Below are 21,656 nucleotides of genomic sequence, written 5' to 3' on the forward strand. Positions count from 1 at the left end.
TTGGAAATTAGAGTACTTGAAACAAGGTGTTGCTTATGTAATTGTAAGTATGTATTTGTAAATGTATTTATTTGTCCTTGAAATGTCTTATTTTATTTTATTTTTTGTTTTGTTTTGTTTTTTTTGAGGCAGGGCTTCTCTGTAGCTTTGGAGCCTATCCTGAAATTGCTCTTGTAGACCAAGCTGGTCTCAAACTTACAGAGATTCACCTGCCTCTGCCTCCTGAGCACTGGGATTAATGACGTGTGCCACCACTGCCTGATGAAATGTCTTATTGCCTCTTTTCTCTTTACCACTCTGGTTACTGACTATTCTTTGATTTTTTAGTGTATGCTCTCAAGTGTTAGTTCAAGTAATATGATAATGTAGTCAGGGAGTAGAATGTAAGACAGCCTTCTTAAATATTTTTAAAGGAAAGAAATCATAAATATGAACATAATATGTTATGAAAAGTATCAAGGGAAAAGTAATTGAGATGGTTATCTCCCTCAGTTATAGAAAGCATGTCTATATCTTTCTTTTCTTTTTTTCTTTTTTCATGTTTTGAAACAAGGTCTCCCTATGTAGTCCTGGCTATCTTTGAACTCACAGTGATTTGTCTATCTCTGCCCTCCAGGTGTGTGATACCACTCCTGGCTATTCATATCATTTCTAAAGTATGTTCCTACTATCATTTATATATATATATATATATATATATATATATATATATAGTATACAATATTCTTCATTACAGATGGTTGTGTTGTGAGCCACCATGTGGTTGCCGGGAATTGAACTCAGAACCTTTGGAAGAGCAGGCAATGCTTTTAACCACTGAACCATCTCTCCAGTCCCCTACTATCATTTTTTATGCTGATTAATAAATTCAGTTTCTTATTTCAGTACTGATAGCCATCAGTCTAATGCATATCCTCATTAATATAATGAATCAAATAAATCTTGATTTATTAGCTTATACAGTAGAAATAACTCATATACTTTAGATATAATTAAAGGATAATTTCTATGCAATAATTAATGAGTTAGAAATAAGGAGTATATGATACAGTGTATAAAGAATGTGATCAGTCTTTAAGAAAGACCAACTCTTAGAGTAAGGGATAAAAGAGAGATGAAGAGGTCGGCAAAGTGGTACAGCTATTCTGGGAAAGCATGACCACTTGTCCTTAGACCAAACAATGCTATGCTGCCAAGACTTAAAAGTCTAGCCTTGCTAACTTATGTCTACATTATAAGGAATGAAAGAATATAGCAGATATATCATGCACAATGAAACCTATAAAAACTGAGTTGACAAGAGATAGAATTGAAGTTGATGAAAAACGTTAATATTTTATTACTTAAAAAAATTTAACTAACTCTGTTGGGTTTTAACAGTCATATTTTCTGACTTTGAAGCTTTAGAAGTATGAAGTAAATCTTAAGACCTAGCCAAACAGTTCTATTTTATATATTAATTGTGTTCTTGAAAGGTTGCATGTGTTTTCTAAACTGCCTGTTTAACTTCCCTTGAGCACCAGTTATTTTTGTGCGTAACTGACCAAATATTTGAGAGAACCACTTGGAGGGGAGATAGATGTGTTTTAGTTCACAATTTTATAGATTTCAATCTATATTCCTTGGCTGTTGATTCTGGGCCCGTGGTAAAGGAGAGCATTATGGCAGCAAGGGTGTGCAGCAGAGACCACTAATTCATAGTGGTCTGGAAGCAGAGAGAAAAGCAGAAGGGACCAGGGACTAAGTACTCCCCGAAGATCTACTCCCTGTAACTACTTTCTGCAGGTTCGTCCTGCCTGCTTAAGTTTCCACAACTTACCAATGTAACTATCTCAAGGTAGGAACCAAATATTTAATACTTGAGCCTGCAAGGAGTATTTCATTGTCCAAACTATAAGTCATCTACATTGCTTATTTTAAAAGTCCCCTTATCATCAGTATAAATGAGCCAAAGAAAAGAAGCCTAAGTTTTAAGCCAAAATTTTGTTTTTTGTTTGTTTGTTTTTTGAGACAGGATTTCTCTATGTAACAACCCTGACTGTTCTAGAACTAGCTCTTATAGACCAGACTGACCTCAAACTCGCAGAAATCTGCCTTTCTCTGCCTCTCAAGTGCTGGGATTAAAGGCATGCTCCACCACCACCCGGTCCAGAATTTTAGTTTAAGTGAAATTTCAGGTTAAATGATTGGTGTTAACTGTGACATGATCTCCTGGTGTGTATCTTAGGAAAGAGAGTCATTAATAGATTTTTTCTTTCCTGACCCAGGTTTGTATTAGTATCTGCCTTAGAGGAGAGCAAATTAGCAGATGGCCTTGGTAATGTTCTATAGACTGTTATTCTTAAAAGTTATAGTTTCTGCCAGGTGGTGGTGGCGCACTCCTTTAATCCCATTACTTGGAAGGTAGAGGCAGATGGATCTCTGTGAGTTTTGAGGCCAGCCTTGCCTACAGAGTGGACAGGCTCTAAAGCTACTGAAAAACCTTGTCTCGAAAAATCAAAAAAAGAAAAAGACTTATAATTTCTACCTTGAAATCTCTCCTGAATATCTAGCCATCAGTTCTTACTGCTGCAAATTAGTGAGTTATACTTTTTAATGTTTATATATTGTTTTCTCACCTGACAAGATTCCATGGATTTTTGTCTCTTCTATGACGACCTTAAATACTCTGATCTCTGTCCCATGGTTGCATTTATTAACCTCATGAGCCATAGTAAAGGAAGACAATCATTTAAGATCTTTAGACTATACCAACCAGGAGGTTTTTTTCTGTTCAACACCCAATTCTCAGGGTTTTTTTTCTTTTATTTTGAGGTTATAAATCCATCTTTTCTCCCTCAAACCCTCCCATAAACCCCCTTTTCTGTCTTTCAAATTCGTGACCTCTTTCACTAATTGTTACATACATGCTAGTGTTCATTCATATAATATATAAATTATATATATATAGTTTTATATATATACATATATAGTTATAGTTATATGTAACATAAAACCTACACTATCTGTTATTGGTCAGTCTGTTTTCAGGACTGACTGACTGGTATTAGATAAATAATTGGTGTGTTCGTTCCTGGAAGAGTATTTCTCCTACTCTCAGCATTCCTTAGTTATCTGTAGTTTTTTGTGTAGAGTTCAGGCCTTGTGAGTTTTCCCCATCCCCTTTGGATGATCTGTTGTCATTTTGTCCTTGCTCAGTTCTTTTATAGGCAGCTATGTTGGTTTCACTCTTTGGGTGTGGCTTCTGATATTACCAGGAAATACAGTCTCACAGAACCCCCTAATCCTCTGGCCCTTCCCACCCTCTTTTCTGCAGTTTTCTCAAAACCTTAGATGCAGAAGTTATGTAGATGTACCCATTGCAACTGGACTCCATGGCTTTACATTTTGATTGGTTAGTTTTTCTGTAATGGTCTCCATCTGTTGCAAAGAGTTTCTTGATGAGGGGCGAAAACTATACCTATTTGTGTGTATAAGGACAAATATTTAGAGTGTAGTTTGTGATTATGCTAGTTTATTAAAGCAGTGGCTATAAGTTCTTGTCCAAGATCTATGAGCCTTCTAGTCCTGGGAAACTGGCTAGCTTTCTACTACCAAGCACGATATCTCTCTTGTTGAGTAGATCTTAAGTCCAATTAGAAAGCTGTTGGTTACTACCAAGGTTTTTATGCCACTGTATACCCTTAGGGTTATTGTACCTTGCTAATGACTGTGGTTCACAGGTGCTATAGTTAGGTAGAACTGTTGGCTGCCTTCTTCTTTGGAAGTTTTCCTGGAGCCTTTTTGTACTATGAACGCTAGTCCTCAGTGAGGAGGCATGCTAGTCAGTTTCAGCTCAGCGAGCCTGTGGGCCCTGCGTCTGAAGTACATGCTGTCCGTGTCAATAAGAACTTACTTTCCACAATTCTTCTTTAACTTCTTGTTGCCTACAATGCTCTCTGGCTACCCATGCCTCCATTAAAAAAAACAAAACAAAACTTCTTTTAAAAAAATTAAGAAAAAAATGTTTGGAAAGGTATGAATATTATTACAGCAAATTAATAAATTATCTTCATAAGAATGAATACCTTTAATTCTGTGTTTATTGGTTTGATTAAAAACAGCTTTATTAATTTAAAATTTTTTAAATTAAAAGATAGCATTTCCATGTAAATATATTCAGAACCTCTCTACACTAGACATGGTTGGTATCTGGATTGCTTGACTAATTTAGAATAAAGTATTTCCATAAGATGATTACTAAAAATACTCATTTTTCGCCCTTTTCTTCTCTAGATCACAAGAAACTCCTGAAGATGGGCAGCCTCCAGCTTTACCACCCAAACAATCTAAAAAAAACAGTTGGAACCAAATTAATTTTTCCCACTCTCAGCAAGATCTAGTCAACCATACTAATGAAACCTTTGATATGCCCTGTTCCCCTGAAAAGTCCACTGTAGGTAGCCTCAATTTGTTTTGAACTTTTAAAATCTTGAATGCAGTTTATTTTGAGCCATACCATGTTTTAGTTGTAAATGATAATACTTTGTCTTTTTTTTTGATTCTTTGATCCTGATTTATACAATTATAGTGTTACCTTTTTCTTCATTTGAAAAGTGCCCAATGCTTTGAGTTACTGCCTTAACAACTTAGTGGTGATTTCAGTGTGCAGCAGTGTATGTGCACTGTAGATCTTAAAAAACAATTTATAAAGCCAGATGGTGGTAACACACGCATTTAATCCCAGCACTCAGGAGGCAGAGGCTAGTGGATCTTTGTGAGTTCGAGGCCAGCCTGGTCTATAAGCTTAGAAAACTACACAGAAACCCTGTCTCCAAAAAAAAAAAAAAAAAAAAAAAAAAGAAGAAGAAGAAGAAAGAAAGAAAGAAATTTATAACTTTTGCTTCTCTAGAATATACTTTTATACAATAAAATGAAGAGCTGCTAGAATCCTAATGGTTTATTAATTTTATTACTTTCTCAAGAAGACTTAAATAAGCCATAAGTGATGTTACCTGTTTAAGAATATCATGTATATATGTTTCAGGAAATTTAGAGAGATATTAGGAAACTAAATAAGAGGCAAACTTGCATTTTGATGGTAGTGGGTATGCAACAACAATTAACACATGGTAGTTGTTATTTTACAACTTGCAATCTAGTTTGTTTTTCTTTTTTTTAAGATTTTTATTTATTATGTATACAGTGTTCTATCTGCATGTATGCCTACTCACCAGAAGAGGGCGCCAGATCTCACTACAGATGGTTGTGAGCCACCATGTGGTTGCTGTGACTTGAACTCAGGATCTCAGGAAGAGCAATCAGTGCTTTTAGCCTCTGAGCCATCTCTCCAGCCCCCTAGTTTGTTTCTCTCAAAAGTATTTAGAAACAACTGAAAGATAGCTTAGTTGGTTGAATGATGGCTACACAGACACTCAGAATGTATAGACACTTGGATCTTTGGCTTATTGATCAGCCAGCCAAGCCCCACATTGTAAGTCCCTGGTACTAGTGAGAGATATTCTCAAAAAATAAGTAGGATAGCATCTGAGGTCTACTACCCAAGATTGCCCTGGAGCCTCTACCATTAGGCCCACACACTTATGCACATACTTGCAAATACATGTGCACCTATACAAACAACCATGCACACAAACGCACACACATGAATAGAGAATCATCAAGAAATGTATGTAGTTATTTAAATAAAGGCTCTAGAAACTGAGCCTTCAGTCCACCAAATTCTAAGAATAAGGAAGATGAAGAGAGACTGAGAATATGCAGGCAGAAAGGTAGAAGGAAAAGTAGGCAATAGGATGTAATAAAATTAAGACATAACACTGGATTTAGCAATGGGAAAATATTTGTTGCCCTTAATTTAGTTATGGAATAATGGAGATGAAAACCTGTATTACATAGATTTAAAGAATGGGAGATGGCTGATTCTTCCAATTTGCCAGCTTTTCTTGCCAGTAAAATGGAAGGAAGAATGAGAGAATGCATCTTCAATTTATTAGGCAAAGAAACTTATTTTCTTCAACTAACATTTTTCTTAGAATTACAATTATTTACATACTATAGATAATACAAACAGATATAATATATACTTTATTTGTAATCTGAAAATTCTTTATTTTTGTCTTTTCAAGCCTAATGGTGGCATTCCACATGATAATCTTGTTCTAATCAAAATGAAACCTGATGAAAATGGAAGGTTTGGATTCAATGTAAAGGTAATCTGGAATTTGTCCATATTTAGTTTTTATATTAAGATATTCTTAGCTTGGTAGTATTTAACTTTTTTATGTTTTCCAGGGAGGATATGATCAGAAGATGCCTGTAATTGTGTCCCGTGTAGCACCAGGAACACCTGTAAGTTATCCAAAATTTTATGTAAATACTGCTTTTAAGAATAGTATATACTTTTGCGCCAGGTGGTGATGGCACATACTTTTAATCCTAGCACTCAGGAGGCTGAGGCAAGTGAATCTCTGTGAGTTCGAAACCATGAGACCCGCTTGGTCCACAGAGGGAGTTCCAGGACAGCCAGGGCAACAAAGAGAAAGAAACCTTATCTCGAATAACAACAACCAAAAAAGATCATATACTTTGGGGCCAGGTATGATCAGCACTCAGGAGGCAGAAGCAGGCAGATCTCCACTGAGTTTAAGCCTAGTGCAGAGTTCCAGACTAACCAGAGCTACAAACAAAAAAACAAGTGTACTTTCTAAAACATTTTTATGTGTATGAGTAATATGTTTCAATGTACCTTTTGTGCATGTGGTGCCCTCAGAGATCAGAATGCAGTGCAGCATCCCCATGGAACTGGAGTTAAGGCCAATTGTGAGCTACAATATGAGTCTTAGGAATGAGTCCTCTCCAAGAACAGCAAGCGCTCTTAACTGCTAAGCCGTCTTTCCAACCCCATTTGTACTTTAAAAAAAAATTAGCTTTGCATGTGTGAGTGTTTTTCCTGTCTATATATATGTATCACATTCATGCCTGCTGCCTGTGGAGACCAAAAGAGGACATTGGATCTCTTAGAACTGGAGGAAGATTAGCAAGTGCTTTCATCCCCAGAATATGTACTTTTTAAAAAAAAAATCATTGATATGAATTGGCTGTTAAGAACACTGGTCCAGAGGACCCAGGCTCAATTCCCTGAACCCACATCGTAGCTCACAGCTGCCTGTAACTCCAGTTCAACGGGATCCAATGTTCTCCACAGGAATCAGACATTCTTGTGGGGCACAGGCATGCATGTGACTAAAACCATACACATTAAATAAAAATAAATTATTTGCTTAAATAATAAGGAAGAAAGTTAGTTATTACTTTTCAGGTGCCAAATGTTAAATGTAAAGACGACATTGTAAGTTGCAGGGAAGACAGATTTTACTTGACTCTGTATCTTAGAAAGAAGCCGTCCCTGAACGCTGCTGCAGTGGGTTCTGTCCAAACGGCCTCCTTATTCAACACATGCAGGTGAAGGTGGAGTTTATTATAGCTTTGTTGTTGCTGTTTGCTTTTTTCTTTTCATTTATTATAGTACATTATTTGCCTACTTTTTGTTTTAAAATTATTTTAAATGGGAATGATATGGGATCATTTTTAAGTCCTAATATGTACATTCTAAAAAGCATTGAATCTGAAACAGTAAGTCCCCTATTACTCAGCATTAAGCTTCCGCAGTCATGAATTTTCTGTTCATCATTGAATAATTCTTATTGGTGTGTTATCTGGAAACATGCTAAAATATTAGCAATGTTTCTCCTGGAAAATGGAATTACTGGTATTTTTTACTTTTTTTTTTTTTTGTCTTCCTATTTAATTATCTGAATCATGACACCGAATGTGCTTTGCTCTTATGAGGTGTATGTATTTCTGGTGACTTACTCCCTTCTGCTGCGCAGAAAGAATATGCTTTAGAAATTTTGGTTGAATTTAGAACATTTTGAAGCAATAGAACTTTATAATTTTTAAATTATTTGATTAATTTAGATACCACCACAGTCTTCCATGTTGTGAACTTAAAAAAAAAAGTTTCAAGTTGTTTTTTGTTTGTTTTGTTTTGTTTTGTCAGGGCTTCTCTTTGTAGCCCTGGTTGTCCTGGAACTCATTCTGTAAACCAGGCTGACCTTGAGCTCAGAAATCTGCCAGCCTCTACCACCGGTGGTGGGATTACAGGCATGTGCCACCACCACCCAACCCAGTTTCAAGTATTGTAATACCGATTTTTTTAAAAAAAAAAAATAGAATATTTGGTACCTCAGAAATGAATAATTCACATTAATTGTTTTTTCCCTGTATAGAAACCTTTTTTTTCTTTTTTTTTTCTTTTTCTTTTTTTTTTTCTTTTTCTTTCTTTTTTTTTTTTTTTGGTTTTCTGAGACAGGGCTTCTCTGTAGTTTTGGTGCCTGTCCTGGAACTAGCTCTTGTAGTCCAGGCTGGCCTCGAACTCACAGAGATCCACCCGCCTCTGCCACCCGAGTGCTGGGATTAAAGGAGTGCACCACCACCGCCTGATGGAAATCTTGTAATCAATGTCTGTTCCTCTTACAAAATTTATCTAGTATGCAAGTGTTACTTTTCAGATCCGAAAAAAAATGCAAATAAAAATAACAAAGGGGTGTTAAATATGAGAAAATTCCCATCAGTGATAAATGGGTATAATGAAAGATTCATAGAAGACTTATGTCCTCTAATACATAGACCACTTCCTTTTTTCTGCCAGAATACTACCCACACAGTAATGTGATAGGACAGCTCCTTCTGCTGAAGTGGCATTTCTCCCAGTACTGTAGCAACCGTTCTACTTCTCCTTGGGTATCCTAAACATACTTTTATAACAGCACATAATCAAACTGGTACATAGATGCATTTCCCTACATAAAGGACCATATAAATATTTGCATTTATTTCATTGAATAAATAACCACCAAAAGTAAACCTCACAAACAATAAAGGCTGACATTTTAATATTTGAGATTTTAAAACATTTGATTGAGTTAGCCTCATTTTAATCTTCACAATGCTAGAACATAAATTAAGATAAGTATCTTCTTGTTGCATTTTTCTGAGTGCTGGACTCTAAGATCAGACATCTCATAAGCAGTGAATAAGTTTAAATTTGAAGTAGTGTTCTTTCCAGTAGTCACACTATCTTGCTGAGTATTATGACATTGTTTGTAGGAAATTTAGTAGATTGGTCCATTTCTCCTTCTCTTTGTCACAGCATTTCTTTCACTGCCTGGCCAGCCCATCTTTATGCTTGGTCTCATGTTTTTATAGAAAATGTTATTTATATTTCTTTTTCTTTTATTTTCTTTATCTTTTTAATCATTTTTTTTAATTTTATGTGCATTGGTATTTTGCCCTTACATAAGTCTCTGTGAGGGTGTTAGATCCTGGAGTTACAAACAGTTGTAAGCTGCCATGTGGTGCTGGGAATTGAACCCAGTCCTCTAGAAAAGCAGTCACTGTTCTTAAACACTGAGCTATCTATCTCCCCTGCCCCAGTGCTTGGTTTTGAGATGATTTTTGGACTGAAGCACTAACAGCAAATGTATACTTTATGCAGTAATTCTCAATGTGTCCTGAAACCTAAAATTTGGAGGATATCATTCAGGAATTACTGTTATTTAAGCTATGGGAACTAAAGTTGAATATATTTAAATAGTACAAAATTAAGGCTGCTTGTATATATGTGTTTTGATATCTTTTCTGAATCTTTATGAACATGATCTGCCATGAGGAAGGAATCTGTTTAGTGAACCTGTGAAACAAAATAGAATATTTCTGCTTTTCAAATAGATGAAAGTGTGTGTGTGTGTGTGTGTGTGTGTGTGTGTATTCACTAGACATTGTCATCTTTCTCAGTCACTTTCTGCTTTGTTACTTTAGTTTTTGAGATGGTGTCTCTCTGAACCTGGAGCTCATTGATTGGCTATGTTGACTAACCAGCAAGTTCCAGGGATTCTGTTCTGCCTTCCCATACTGGGATTGCAGGTTCACACTATAGCACTTAATGTTCATGTGCTTTCTGGGGATTGAAAGTCAGGTCCTTATTGTTACCTAGCAAGCACTTTATTGACTTTGTCATCTTCCTAGCCTTGCATGGATGTTTTTCTATATGTAGTTTTGGTTTTCCTGTGGATGCTTTTCTATATATAGTTTTAGTTCTGCTTTTATAGTCTATAAAAAGTAAATTTCTATATTTTCAGAATACCATAAACATATCTGAACATTTATCTACATTATATTATAGGCTGACCTCTGTGTCCCTCGATTGAATGAAGGGGACCAAGTGGTACTGATTAATGGTCGGGACATTGCAGAACATACCCATGATCAAGTAGTCTTGTTTATTAAAGCCAGCTGTGAGAGACATTCTGGGGAGCTCGTGCTTCTAGTTCGACCTAATGGTAAGTACTCTATTTAGCACTGGGAAGTTGTTATAATTTGTTATGGTTTATTACTGGACTTGAGAGTAAGTAGGCTTCTTTAAACACATCAACCCAGTTCTTACTCAAATAACAGTGACATCTGTCATTTTTGGAAACAAAAATCCCAAATCTTGGGCTGGAGAGATGGCTCAGAGGTTAAGAGCATTGCCTGCTCTTCCAAAGGTCCTGAGTTCAATTCCCAGCAACCACATGGTGACTCACAACCATCTGTAATGGTGTCTGGTGCCCTCTTCTGGCCTGCAGTCATACACACAGACAGAATATTGTATACATAATAAATAAATAAATAAATATTTTTTTAAAAAAATCTCAAATCTTGGTTCTTTTATCTCCCATTCATCTCAGTTGATACAGTGGCTTTATTACTGTTTCCCAAAAGTCCCAACCTGTTATACTTTAGGGCCTGTGTACTTGCTGTTTCCTCTGCTCAGCAAATAATTCTTGGTATTTATGTAACTCATATTTTTGCTTCCTTCAGGAAGGCTTTCTCTGCTTATTCTTCTATACATACCTAAAGTGGCTCTCCTCTTCAAACCACTTCAGTAGAAGTGTCATGTAGTCAGTGAGTGTTTAATGAATAAGTAAATCTCACCAGGTGGTGGTAACACACGTGTTTAATCCTAGCATGCAGGAGGCAGGTAGATCTCTGTGTGTTCAGGGTGTTCTATATAGAGAAACCCTGTCTTTCCTGTCTTGGGACAAGGAATGGGAGGTGGAAGAGAGGAAATTTCTGTTCTACTTCTAGAAAATTTCAATAACAAGCCATAGTTAACAACAACAACACAACCAGTTGTTTTCATTAATAACTATATTTTCATTAGGTGATGCCCTTTTGACTAATCATGTCAAATCTTCATCTGGACATACTAGCATTATCTGCATTTATATTCATTGTAGCACTAGCACAATAGCCAAGTTATGCAGGAAGCTGTGTCCACCAGCAGAGATTTAATCAGCACTAGGCATATGTAATTATGCACAGACTTGTATTTTAAAAGGTGTGCATGTAGAAGGGTGTCTTCATTACAGCAGGGATACAGGAGGAGAGTGGTGATGTGATTGAAACTCATTGTATTCATGTGTGAGAATGGCACAGTGAGATAAGTTTTAAAGAAAAGAAAACTTCCCTTTTTGACATTTTTTTTCCTCTGTATTTTGTGTTCTTCTCCATGGCTTTCTAAGAATATTAAGCAGGCATTCACAGACTATTCATTTTGGTTCTGAGGAACTTATTTAAGCTTCATACTATGTTTCCAAGCTCAATTTCTGAACAACAACAATCTCTCAGTTTTGCCCTTTTGTTCTCAATAACTCCTGTAGCACTCAATGATAACGGTTAGTAGCTATTGAGTTTTCTTTCCATCAAGGGTTATGTACGTTCTCACTTATTTCTCAGAGCCACCAAACATGATAGATCAATTACTCTCAGAGTTGAAAATATTTTTAAACATTTTATTACCTACTTACAGGTTCATGATGGGTACAGAACCAGAATATAAACAAAAGTCTTTGTGATGACAAATGCCTTATTGCAATTTGGATTGTTTCTTTTACACTTCAAATTCCAAGAGGAACGCAGCTAAAGCCTTGTAAAGGATGTCTAGACTGAGACCTCTGCTCATTTTCAGTGTGGATTTATCATCTTTTTTTCCTTCCAAGTATGTTATATGATATTTCCTAATTGAACAAGATGGCTAAGAAGCAGTCGTGTGCAGAGAATATTTACATACAGGTGAACCCTTCATGAGTGTGTTAATAGATCCCATTTTAAAGAATGGAGTTAAAGATCTGGAGATGGCTCAACAGTTACGAGCATTTGCTGCTTTTACAAAGGACCAGCATTTAGTTTCCAGCATCCACATGGTGGCTGACAAAGGCCTTTAACTCCAGTTCCAAGGGATCTGATGCCTTCTTCTGGCATCCGTAGGCACCAGACATACACTCTGTAAACATATACACATTCAAGCAAAACATCCATACATGATAATAATAATAATAATAATAATAATAATTAATTTTCTTTAAAATGGAGCTGAGAGGGAGAAGTGAAGATAAGCTGTAGGCCTGGTATTTACAGACCCAACATCCGGGATCTGAACTCTTCTTATACTAAGAAAGCATGAAGTATACTTAGTGAATAATTCAAGAAGAAAGGGTCAAGCCAGGTGGTTGGTGGCTCACACCTTTAATCCCCACACTTGGGAGGCAGAGACAGGCAGATCTTTGTGAGTTCGAGGCCAGCCTGTTCTACAAGAGCTAGTTCCAGGACAGGCTCCAAAGCTACAGAGAAACCTTTTCTCGGAAAACAAAACAAAACATCAACAACAGCAACAACAACAACAACAACAACAAAAAACAGAAACAAAAGCCAAAAAAGGAAGAAGAAAGGGTCAAGCAGGCTTGTTTAGCTTTGAATTCATTTTACATGCAACTGATATGATAAAAGCCAACATATCATACATATAATGGTGTACAGGCTTTTGTCTGTGCTATTGATTCATGTCCTAGAAATTAAGGGCAGGTCTATTCAGATCTTCAACTCAATACTGCCTCATTTTTTTTATTTTTGTAAAGGTGGATTTGTGTGTGTGTTTGTGTGTGTGTGTGTGTGTGTGTGTGTGTGTGTGTGTGAGAGAGAGAGAGAGAGAGAGAGAGAGAGAGAGAGAGAGAGAGAGAGGGGGGGGCACAGGATCCCAAGAATGTTAAAAAAGGATATTGGTTTCTCAGAACTTACTGATAGGAGTTTTATGAGTTGCCATGTGGATACTGAGAACTAGACTCGGATCCTCTGCAAGATCATCAATTGCTCTTGACCACTGAGCCACCTCTCTAATTCTGCCTCATTTTCTTAATGTGTCTTCAAATTTTAAGCATGTAGCTAAAGAATCATTTTCTCCAAAGGAATATGTAAGGCCTTTCAAACCCACCACCATTCTTGGTTCTTATACAATGGTATCAGTTAAATCTAGTGAAATTATTAATATCTGAATCTGTAGGAAGTGTCTGATAATTTCTTACTGAATTCTTATGTATGTTTTTTGTTTTATTTTAGCTGTATATGATGTAGTGGAAGAAAAATTAGAAAGCGAGCCTGACTTCCAGTATATTCCTGAGAAAGCCCCACTAGATAGTGTCCATCAAGATGACCATTCCCTGCGGGAGTCAATGATACAGCTAGCTGAGGGGCTTATTACTGGAACAGTACTGGCACAGTTTGATGTAAGTGAAATCATTATATTAAAACAGTATTTGCTAGTTAGTTTGAGGGTAATAAGAACCCAGCCTTCTGTGCATTATGATTTATAAGGTAAAATGTTAGTCTTAGAACTGCTTGATATCAAGAGTTCTAAAATGTAGTTTTTAAATTTATTCGCATAGTACTAATTATAACTATATAAATAAGTGTCCTTTTGAAAAAAGGTTAAGAGCCAGGCAGAGTAGCTTATACCTATAGTCTCATCACTTGCAAAACTGAGGCAGGAATATTTTCATAAGTTTAAAGTTACTCCAGAATAGTGAGTTCCAAGCCACCCTAAGCTGTAGAGTGAGGCCCCTCTCAAAATGTAAAATAGTAAAGACACCTTAAATGATTTTCCCTGTAGTTACTAGCTCTCTTTACGACACGTAGAAGATGAGAATAGTATGTTGTAGATTTACAGTTGAGCAGAGCCGAATGTGATGGCACACCCCTTTGCTGCATGGATTCTCTGTGAGCTTGGGGCCATCCCAGGCTACATAGAGCAAAGGCCTCATCTCAAAAAATAAGAAAAAGATAAACAAAATGCCCAAGTTAAAGAAAATAACTTCGATATTTCAGGTTCATATTTTGTCATAATTAGTCTTTCTCTAGTTTTGTCTGTACAATTTTAAAATCCCTCAGATCATCATCACCAAAGAACAAGACTGCTTCTTCATTGCTAAATTTTATTTTGATTAGTGAGTATATAATGAATTTTGAAAGTCTATATTTAAATCAGACATGTCCAGCCCATGGTCCACAGATCATATACACGCAGGATAGTTATTTACCAAATCCAGTTCAACACATTTGTAGATGATTTAATTTGTTTATCTTTATTCAAACTGAGGATTTTCCCGTGTGTTTTAACAGAAAAGGCCATCAATATTTGTTATTTGTTGTTATATTTTTTGTTATATAAAAACTTGTAATAAAACATACAAGATATGCATCTTTTTTTCTTTTAAAAAGCATCTCAGTTTTTATATTGTTAGTACCTGTAGACTAAAATAAAGCCAGGTGTTCTCTGTTGGTTTTCTATTCAAATATCAGGTTCTTTGATAAACAAAATAGTTTTCAGATTTTTCAGAATATTACAGATATATAATGCATGTCAAAAGCTACAGAACTGACACAGTGCTGGGTCAGCACTCTACTCTTCTGGAGAGTATCATAGCGTGGCGGGGGGGGGGGGGGGGGGGGGGGGGGGGGGGGGGTATGGGGTTGATGTTTCCTGTTAGAGTAGATACTAGTCTGCAAAACAAAGCAGAATCATTTGTGATTTATTGGGCTATTTGCTTGTTTGTTTTTAAAGCAATTGTATCGGAAAAAACCTGGAATGACAATGTCTTGTGCCAAATTACCTCAGAACATTTCCAAAAATAGATACAGAGATATTTCGCCTTGTAAGTATCTATTAAATCTTCCCACCATAAGCTTAATCTTTTAAATAAAACTTTATTAGAGATTTTTGTGAACAGAGTATGGATCAGTGGTAGAGCATTGTGCTTAGCATGTGCCAGGCTTTGGTGATTTAATCTGAAATATCAAAACAAAAAAGAAATCCATTGTTTCTTTTAAAATTTTTTAGATGATGCTACACGGGTCCTTTTAAAAGGTAATGAAGACTACATCAATGCAAACTATATAAATGTAAGTTTTTTGTTATTCTTTTGTTATTTGAAATAATTGAAATTATTGAAAATTTTAAGGTTAATTCCTTTTTATTGAAGGTCTAACTTTAATAGAATATTATTTTATCAAATTTATGTTTTAAAGAATAACCAAGTGACTGTTGGTGGTGGCACATGCTTTTAATTCCGCCACTCAGGAGACAGAAATAGGTAGATCTCTATGAGTTCAATGTCAGCCTGGTCTACAGAGTGAGTTCCCAGACAACCATTGCTACATAGAGAGACCATGACTTGAAAAGCCAAAAAAAAAGAAGAAAAAAAATTAAGCCAGGCCAGGCAGTGGTGGCACATACCTTGGGAGGCAGAGGCAGGCAGATCTCCAAGAGTTCGAGGAGAGCCTGGTTTACAAAGCTACAGAGAAACCCTGTCTCGGGGGAGAAAAAAAAAAAAGTGGTGGAGTAATCCCAGCACTCAGGAGACAGAGGCAGGTGGATCTTTGTGAGTTTGAGGCCAGCCTGGTCCAGGCTAGTTCCAGGACAGGCTCCAAAGCTACAGAGAAACCCTGTCTCAAAATACAAAGACAAAAAAAAAAAATTTAAGCCAGTTTTGGTGGCACAAACCCATAATCCCAGCATTCAGGAGGCAGGACTAGAGAATCTCTATGCGTTCAGAGCCCGCCAGGGCTTCATGGTGGGTCCTTGTCCACCCCCCTCCAAAAGCTTTAATAATTTGGTACTAGTATATTAATATGTAATTAGAAGGGTACAATAGAGTAATTCACTCCAGAAATAGCCTAAGTTATTATTACTAGAATACTAAAGTAAGCTTAGGTTATGGTAGTGGCAGCCTTTTAAATCACTAGAGATAAGCATAACCTATTTATGTTTATTATTTGTGTCATGTGTTCAAAATGTATCATTGTGAGGAAGATTATTTTCCCACAACTAATGAAGGAAAAGATTACTTTCTCCTTAATTTTATAATATAGAAATTTTTAAATATATAGGATTAGAGCAAAATGTGAAACAAAGGGACTGGAGAGATTAGTTAAGATTAGTGAGCAGTTAAGAGTATTGGCTACTTCTACAGAGGATTAGCGTCCAGTTCCTAGCACCCACCCACACTGGGCCACTCACAACCACTTGTAACTCTAGCACCAAGAAATCTGGAGCCCTCTTCTAACCTCCACAGGCACACACATGGGCTCTCTTTCTCTTTCTCTCTCTCTGTCTCCATCCGTGTCTGTCTGTCTGCTTTTCAAACAAATAAAAATGTAATTTTTTTTTTTTAACTGTAAAATCAGCCTTCACATATACATCACTTAGCTTTGGCCATTGTGGACTCATGGACAATGTTATTTCCCTGTGTTCCCACATCCAAATTGTTACAGAGGATAATTGTATACCACTTTATCATCTACAAGTGCTTCATCTATTCAACTTTGATGCTGACATCTGTGAAAAATACATCAGTGTATATTTGAAAAATGGAATCATGAAAGAAATATGTGAGAATTATTAAGTATTTCAGATAGAAGAAGAATTTTGTTAAGCTGGATGGATGGCTGCCTAAGCTACAAACAAATAGATCACTGGTGAATGTAATCTCTGTGTTTGGGAGACTAAGAATCCCTTGAGTTCAAGATTTCAAAATTAGCCTAGGCAACACAGCAAGACCTCATGTTAAAAGGACAACCAAAGAATCACATTTTGTCACATTTTATCAGCTAATCAATGTGTAACTTCACTCAAAACTTTAAAATAAGGATAATAATGGAAAATCTTTATTTTGGTACACTTAAGGGTATTAAGATTAAATGACAGTCTGAATTTTTAAAATGCTATAAAGTCTTACATGTAGGCTGGGACTATTAGCACACACTTAAACCAGCACTTGAGAGTCTAGGGTAGAAGACTGCCAAGTTCATGACTACTGGGACTACAAAGGAGGACACTCTGTCTCAGTTGAAACAAAATGGATGTAAGGCAGGAAATGAAATGTAAACAACATTGAACATTGTAAACTACATGGCTATTTTCAAATGTCTGTAAAAGAGACAATAGTATGAAGCGTCCCTCATGTACCTCTTATCTAGCTTTAAAGTCTGCCAACAAGTGGCCATATTGTTTAAGTGATATCCCGTAGATTATTTTTAAGTCAAAATATATCACTTTATATGTATGTACAGTTAATTCTCCCTATTTGAGGGAGTCATAGATCCTTTCTACAAAGTTTGTACAAATGACGAACTAGGGAGGGGGCTGGAGAGATGGCTCAGAGGTTAAGAGCATTGCCTGCTCTTCCAAAGGTCCTGAGTTCAATTCCCACCAACCACATGGTGGCTCACAACCATCTGAATGGGGTCTGGTGCCCTCTTCTGGCCTGCAGGCATACACACAGAAAGAATATTGTATACAAAATAAATAAATAAATATTTTTAAAAAATGACGAACTAGGGAATAGTGAGTCATCATTTCTAGGGTAAATAAAGAATTAGCTATTTATAAGTGTATAGTCATATTTTTATCAGCTAATCAATACATAACTTCAAATATATTTTGGGATTCAAAATTTTTAGATTTTGTTTTTTTAAAGTATATTTAGTCTATATACCAATGCTGTAGGAAGTTATGGGATAAGGTTATGGGATAAGGTCCCATTAATTGTTTTATTGATAGTATATAAATATTCTGAATCAGACTAATAAAGTATAAATACCTTTAGGTAAATCAAAGTCAAATTTTGCTGTCAAATGCTTTTAAATTAAGTCAAGTTTAAAATGTCTTCAAGTCAAGGACAAGTCTTAAAACACCAGAAGCAGTTTTGCATTTCCTATTATTGGTAATTTCAGAACTATAGATAAGGGATTATAGATATACTAGCAAAATATCATTGAAATTACAATCCTATGTGTTGTTGGTAGAAGTGTAGGTTGATAAAACTTCTCTGGAGGAAGTATGGTATTTTCAGAATTTAAAGTATGCATTTGATCCAACATTCTCATTTCTTCCTGTTGCCATTATTTTTATCTTTGCTAAAAATGTCAAGTTTATAGAAGTATTCAGTTTATCCTTGCTACTGCTAACAAACATATTAACAGTGCCATAAGTGTCTTTTAAGTAAGTTGCAGTTTTTTTCTAAAGGGATATTAAAAAGAAAGAAATTTGGGTATTAATTTTAATTAATTAATTTAATTAATTAATTTTAATTAATTAAAAATTAATTAATTTTGACACTATCTTTCAAACAATAGGATCATATATAGTGTATTATCATTTTAAAAATAGTTTTACAGAAAAATGGGAAAATAGTTGTGGACAGACTGTGTATGTGAAGGAGGTACTAGAAACTAGATAGCTGGAATCTGGTTTGAGAGGGAGATTTCAAGTATACACCATTTGATATTCTTTGCATTGCTATGGGGAGATATCACCTTGTTAAAATCAACCTCAAATGTAGTCTAATTGTGATTCTCCAATATTTTTCTTATTTCATTCTATATACAAGTTTAAACATCATCCTAATAGCTCTTCACATTCTTTTACGAGATATTTCAGCTAAAATGAAAAGTTTTTTCCTTAGGAAATTTACTAATAAACTATTTATAGATACTTTTTAAAATTTTTCTAGCAGATTCTCTGCCTCTAAAACAAGTTTCTCTGTAAAGCTGTCCTTTAAGTCATAGTCGTACCAGATATGGTCATATATCCCATAATGTTTGGGTGGCTGGGCTACATAGTGATACCTTGTCTCCAAGAAATAAAGAAAAAGAAAAAAAATATAGTGTTTTGAAAAATATTTGTTTTTAAGTTCCTCTCTCCACAATCAAATGATGAATATGTATGACTTTGGAAATTTGCCAGGAAATTTCCTTTACAGATGAAATTATTAATGAAGATTATTATACTAATTAGTTTATTGAGATTAGTTGTATTTAGTTTAATACTAATGGATGATTTTCATCTTCCCAATCATAGTAAAAAGTCAAAATGCAAAAAATGTAATGTCTTTTTTTTTTTTTTAGATGGAAATTCCTTCTTCAAGTATTATAAATCAGTACATTGCTTGTCAAGGGCCATTACCACACACTTGCAAAGATTTTTGGCAAATGACTTGGGAACAAGGCTCCTCCATGGTTGTAATGTTGACCACACAAGTTGAACGTGGCAGAGTAAGCTGTAGTTGAATCTTACCCATTACTTGGGCTCTTTTCAAATTACATTGTGTTTATGTACTCAGAATATTCTTTTTGTAGCCTATAATCTTGTCTTGTGGTTTCATGATTTGAATTATTATAGCTAAATACTTCAACCCATGCTTTTGTTAAAAAATGTTATCTATCATTCTTATCTTTGTTTAAAATTGTGTATATGTAAGAGGCCTGTGTATGGAATATGTAAAGATTTCTTAAAAGCTAAATAGTAAATAGCAAGATCATTTAAAAATTTGGCAAATGGTCTAAATAGACAATTACCTATGATGATACACCAGCGTCTATTAAGCACATAAGAAGATATTGGATATCCAAAAGTAAATGTAAATCAAAATCACAGTGAGACACTACTTTATATACAGGAGACTGACTAGAATAAAAGGTAGGCAAAGTGTTGATGACAGAGTGGAGAAAGTGCAGCACTGCACTGGAAAAGTGTGGCCGTTCTCAAAAAGTTAAACATAGTATTTCTCTAGGTCGTCAGTTTCAGTACTATATATACTCAAAGAATTGAAGCTATGTCCATGCCTTCACTGAATTAACCATGAAATGGAAATTCACATATACCAAATAAAATGTAATATGTTTAAATTACTGAAGAATATTTGATAATAATAATAACTGAAGTACTAGAATTTGAGTGAGCCTGGAGAACATTGTACTAAGTGAAATGCTCTTACAACAAAAATTATTGTATGATTCTACTTTTATGAAACATTCAGGATTGGCTATTCCATAAGTATAGAAAATAGATTAGTAGATACCTAAGTTGAGAAAGAGAATGGAATGGAATAGAATGCACAGCAAATACTAATGAATATAGGGTTTTAGGGTATGGTGAAAATGTTCTGAGAGTATTTAGGGTGGTGGTTGTACAGTTCTATGAGATATACTAGCAGCAACTGCACTTTAAATGAGTCAGCTATATGATAATAGGGCTAAGATTAAATAGTACATATCACACATGTACATACACACCAGTGGTAAAACTCTAATTAGGATATAGGCAAACAGATTGCTTACTATTAAAAAGGGTTGTAATGTGTATAATGACTGGGCGAGATAGCTAAGTCTGTAAAGTGCCTGCCATGAAAGCATGAGAACCTGAACTCAGGTCCCCAGCACCCATGTAAGAGATATGGTAGCATGTATGTATGACCCTAAAACTGGAGGGCTAGGGCAGAGTCAGGCAGATCCCTGAGCTCATTGTTCAACTAGCTAGCCTAGCCAAATTGGATGAGCTCCAAGTACAGTGACAGACCCTATCTCAAGAAAAATATGGGAGACACCCAATATTGACACGTACATATGTGTACATGCACACTCATGTATGTGCATACACATACTCATACAATATATACATGCACACATAAAAATATAAGTAATTGGAAGATCTAAGTGAAGGGTATATGAGAAATGAATTATTTTCTGCAAAATTGAAAGTTCTTTAAAGTTACAGTACTTGAAAGTCAGAGAATTTAAATTTCTACACCAGAGTATCTAATTTTGTGTAATTGATCCTGTTGGTAATCAGGTTAAATGTCACCAGTATTGGCCAGAACCCACAGGAAGCTCATCCTATGGATGCTATCAAGTCACCTGCCACTCTGAAGAAGGAAACCCTGCCTATATCTTCAGGAAGATGACACTATTCAACCAAGAGGTAAGGCATCAAGAGTGTCTGTAAAGACTTTGAAAGCTAAAATTGTTTTTAATATGAGTTAGCGTGAAATAAAAATTTCTCGACTGTTGATTAGAAAGATGGTTCAGCAGTTAAGAACACTTGCTACAGTATTCAGCACCAGAGTTCAGATTCTAGCACTGATATAACAAGCCAGGAACAACTGCAAGTCCTATAAACCCAACTCTGAAAATCAGAGACAGAATGATCCCTGGGGCTTTCTGGGTCCACCATAACTATGAGCAATGCCTGGGTTCAGAGAGAGACCCTGTTCTAAAGGAAAGACTCTTCATACATTCCCATAGAAAATCCAAAAAAGTATAAGTAGTCCTTAAAAGGATGCAACTATTTCTGTGAAATCCTTTCCTTCTGTTGAAATACTGGATTTTATTGCATTTTTACAGTATGACAAGAAGAAGAGGGAAGGTGTTTATGTTCTCCTTCT

The 21,656-nt window shown here is 35.6% G+C and overlaps 1 protein-coding gene across 5 annotated transcripts in view; it reads left to right on the top strand.

Annotated features, from left to right (window-relative positions):
- Ptpn4 (protein tyrosine phosphatase non-receptor type 4) overlaps positions 1 to 21,656 on the top strand; it is a 171,538-nt gene that overhangs the window by 127,678 nt on the left and 22,204 nt on the right. For all 5 annotated transcript variants that reach the window (XR_015001474.2, XM_085688356.2, XM_085688357.2 and 2 more), the window contains 9 exons: positions 4,276 to 4,435; positions 6,129 to 6,212; positions 6,295 to 6,351; positions 10,247 to 10,403; positions 13,498 to 13,664; positions 14,999 to 15,089; positions 15,275 to 15,336; positions 19,342 to 19,488; positions 21,065 to 21,193. Coding sequence is in view for 4 of the 5 variants with exons in the window: in XM_085688356.2 (XP_085544482.1) it covers positions 4,276 to 4,435; positions 6,129 to 6,212; positions 6,295 to 6,351; positions 10,247 to 10,403; positions 13,498 to 13,664; positions 14,999 to 15,089; positions 15,275 to 15,336; positions 19,342 to 19,488; positions 21,065 to 21,193 (1,054 nt within the window). In the remaining variant the exon portion in view is untranslated. The remainder of the gene's footprint in view (positions 1 to 4,275; positions 4,436 to 6,128; positions 6,213 to 6,294; positions 6,352 to 10,246; positions 10,404 to 13,497; positions 13,665 to 14,998; positions 15,090 to 15,274; positions 15,337 to 19,341; positions 19,489 to 21,064; positions 21,194 to 21,656) is intronic.

This window comes from Myodes glareolus, chromosome 5 (assembly GCF_982192425.1).
Source record: "Myodes glareolus chromosome 5, mMyoGla1.1, whole genome shotgun sequence".
NCBI lineage: Eukaryota > Metazoa > Chordata > Mammalia > Rodentia > Cricetidae > Myodes > Myodes glareolus.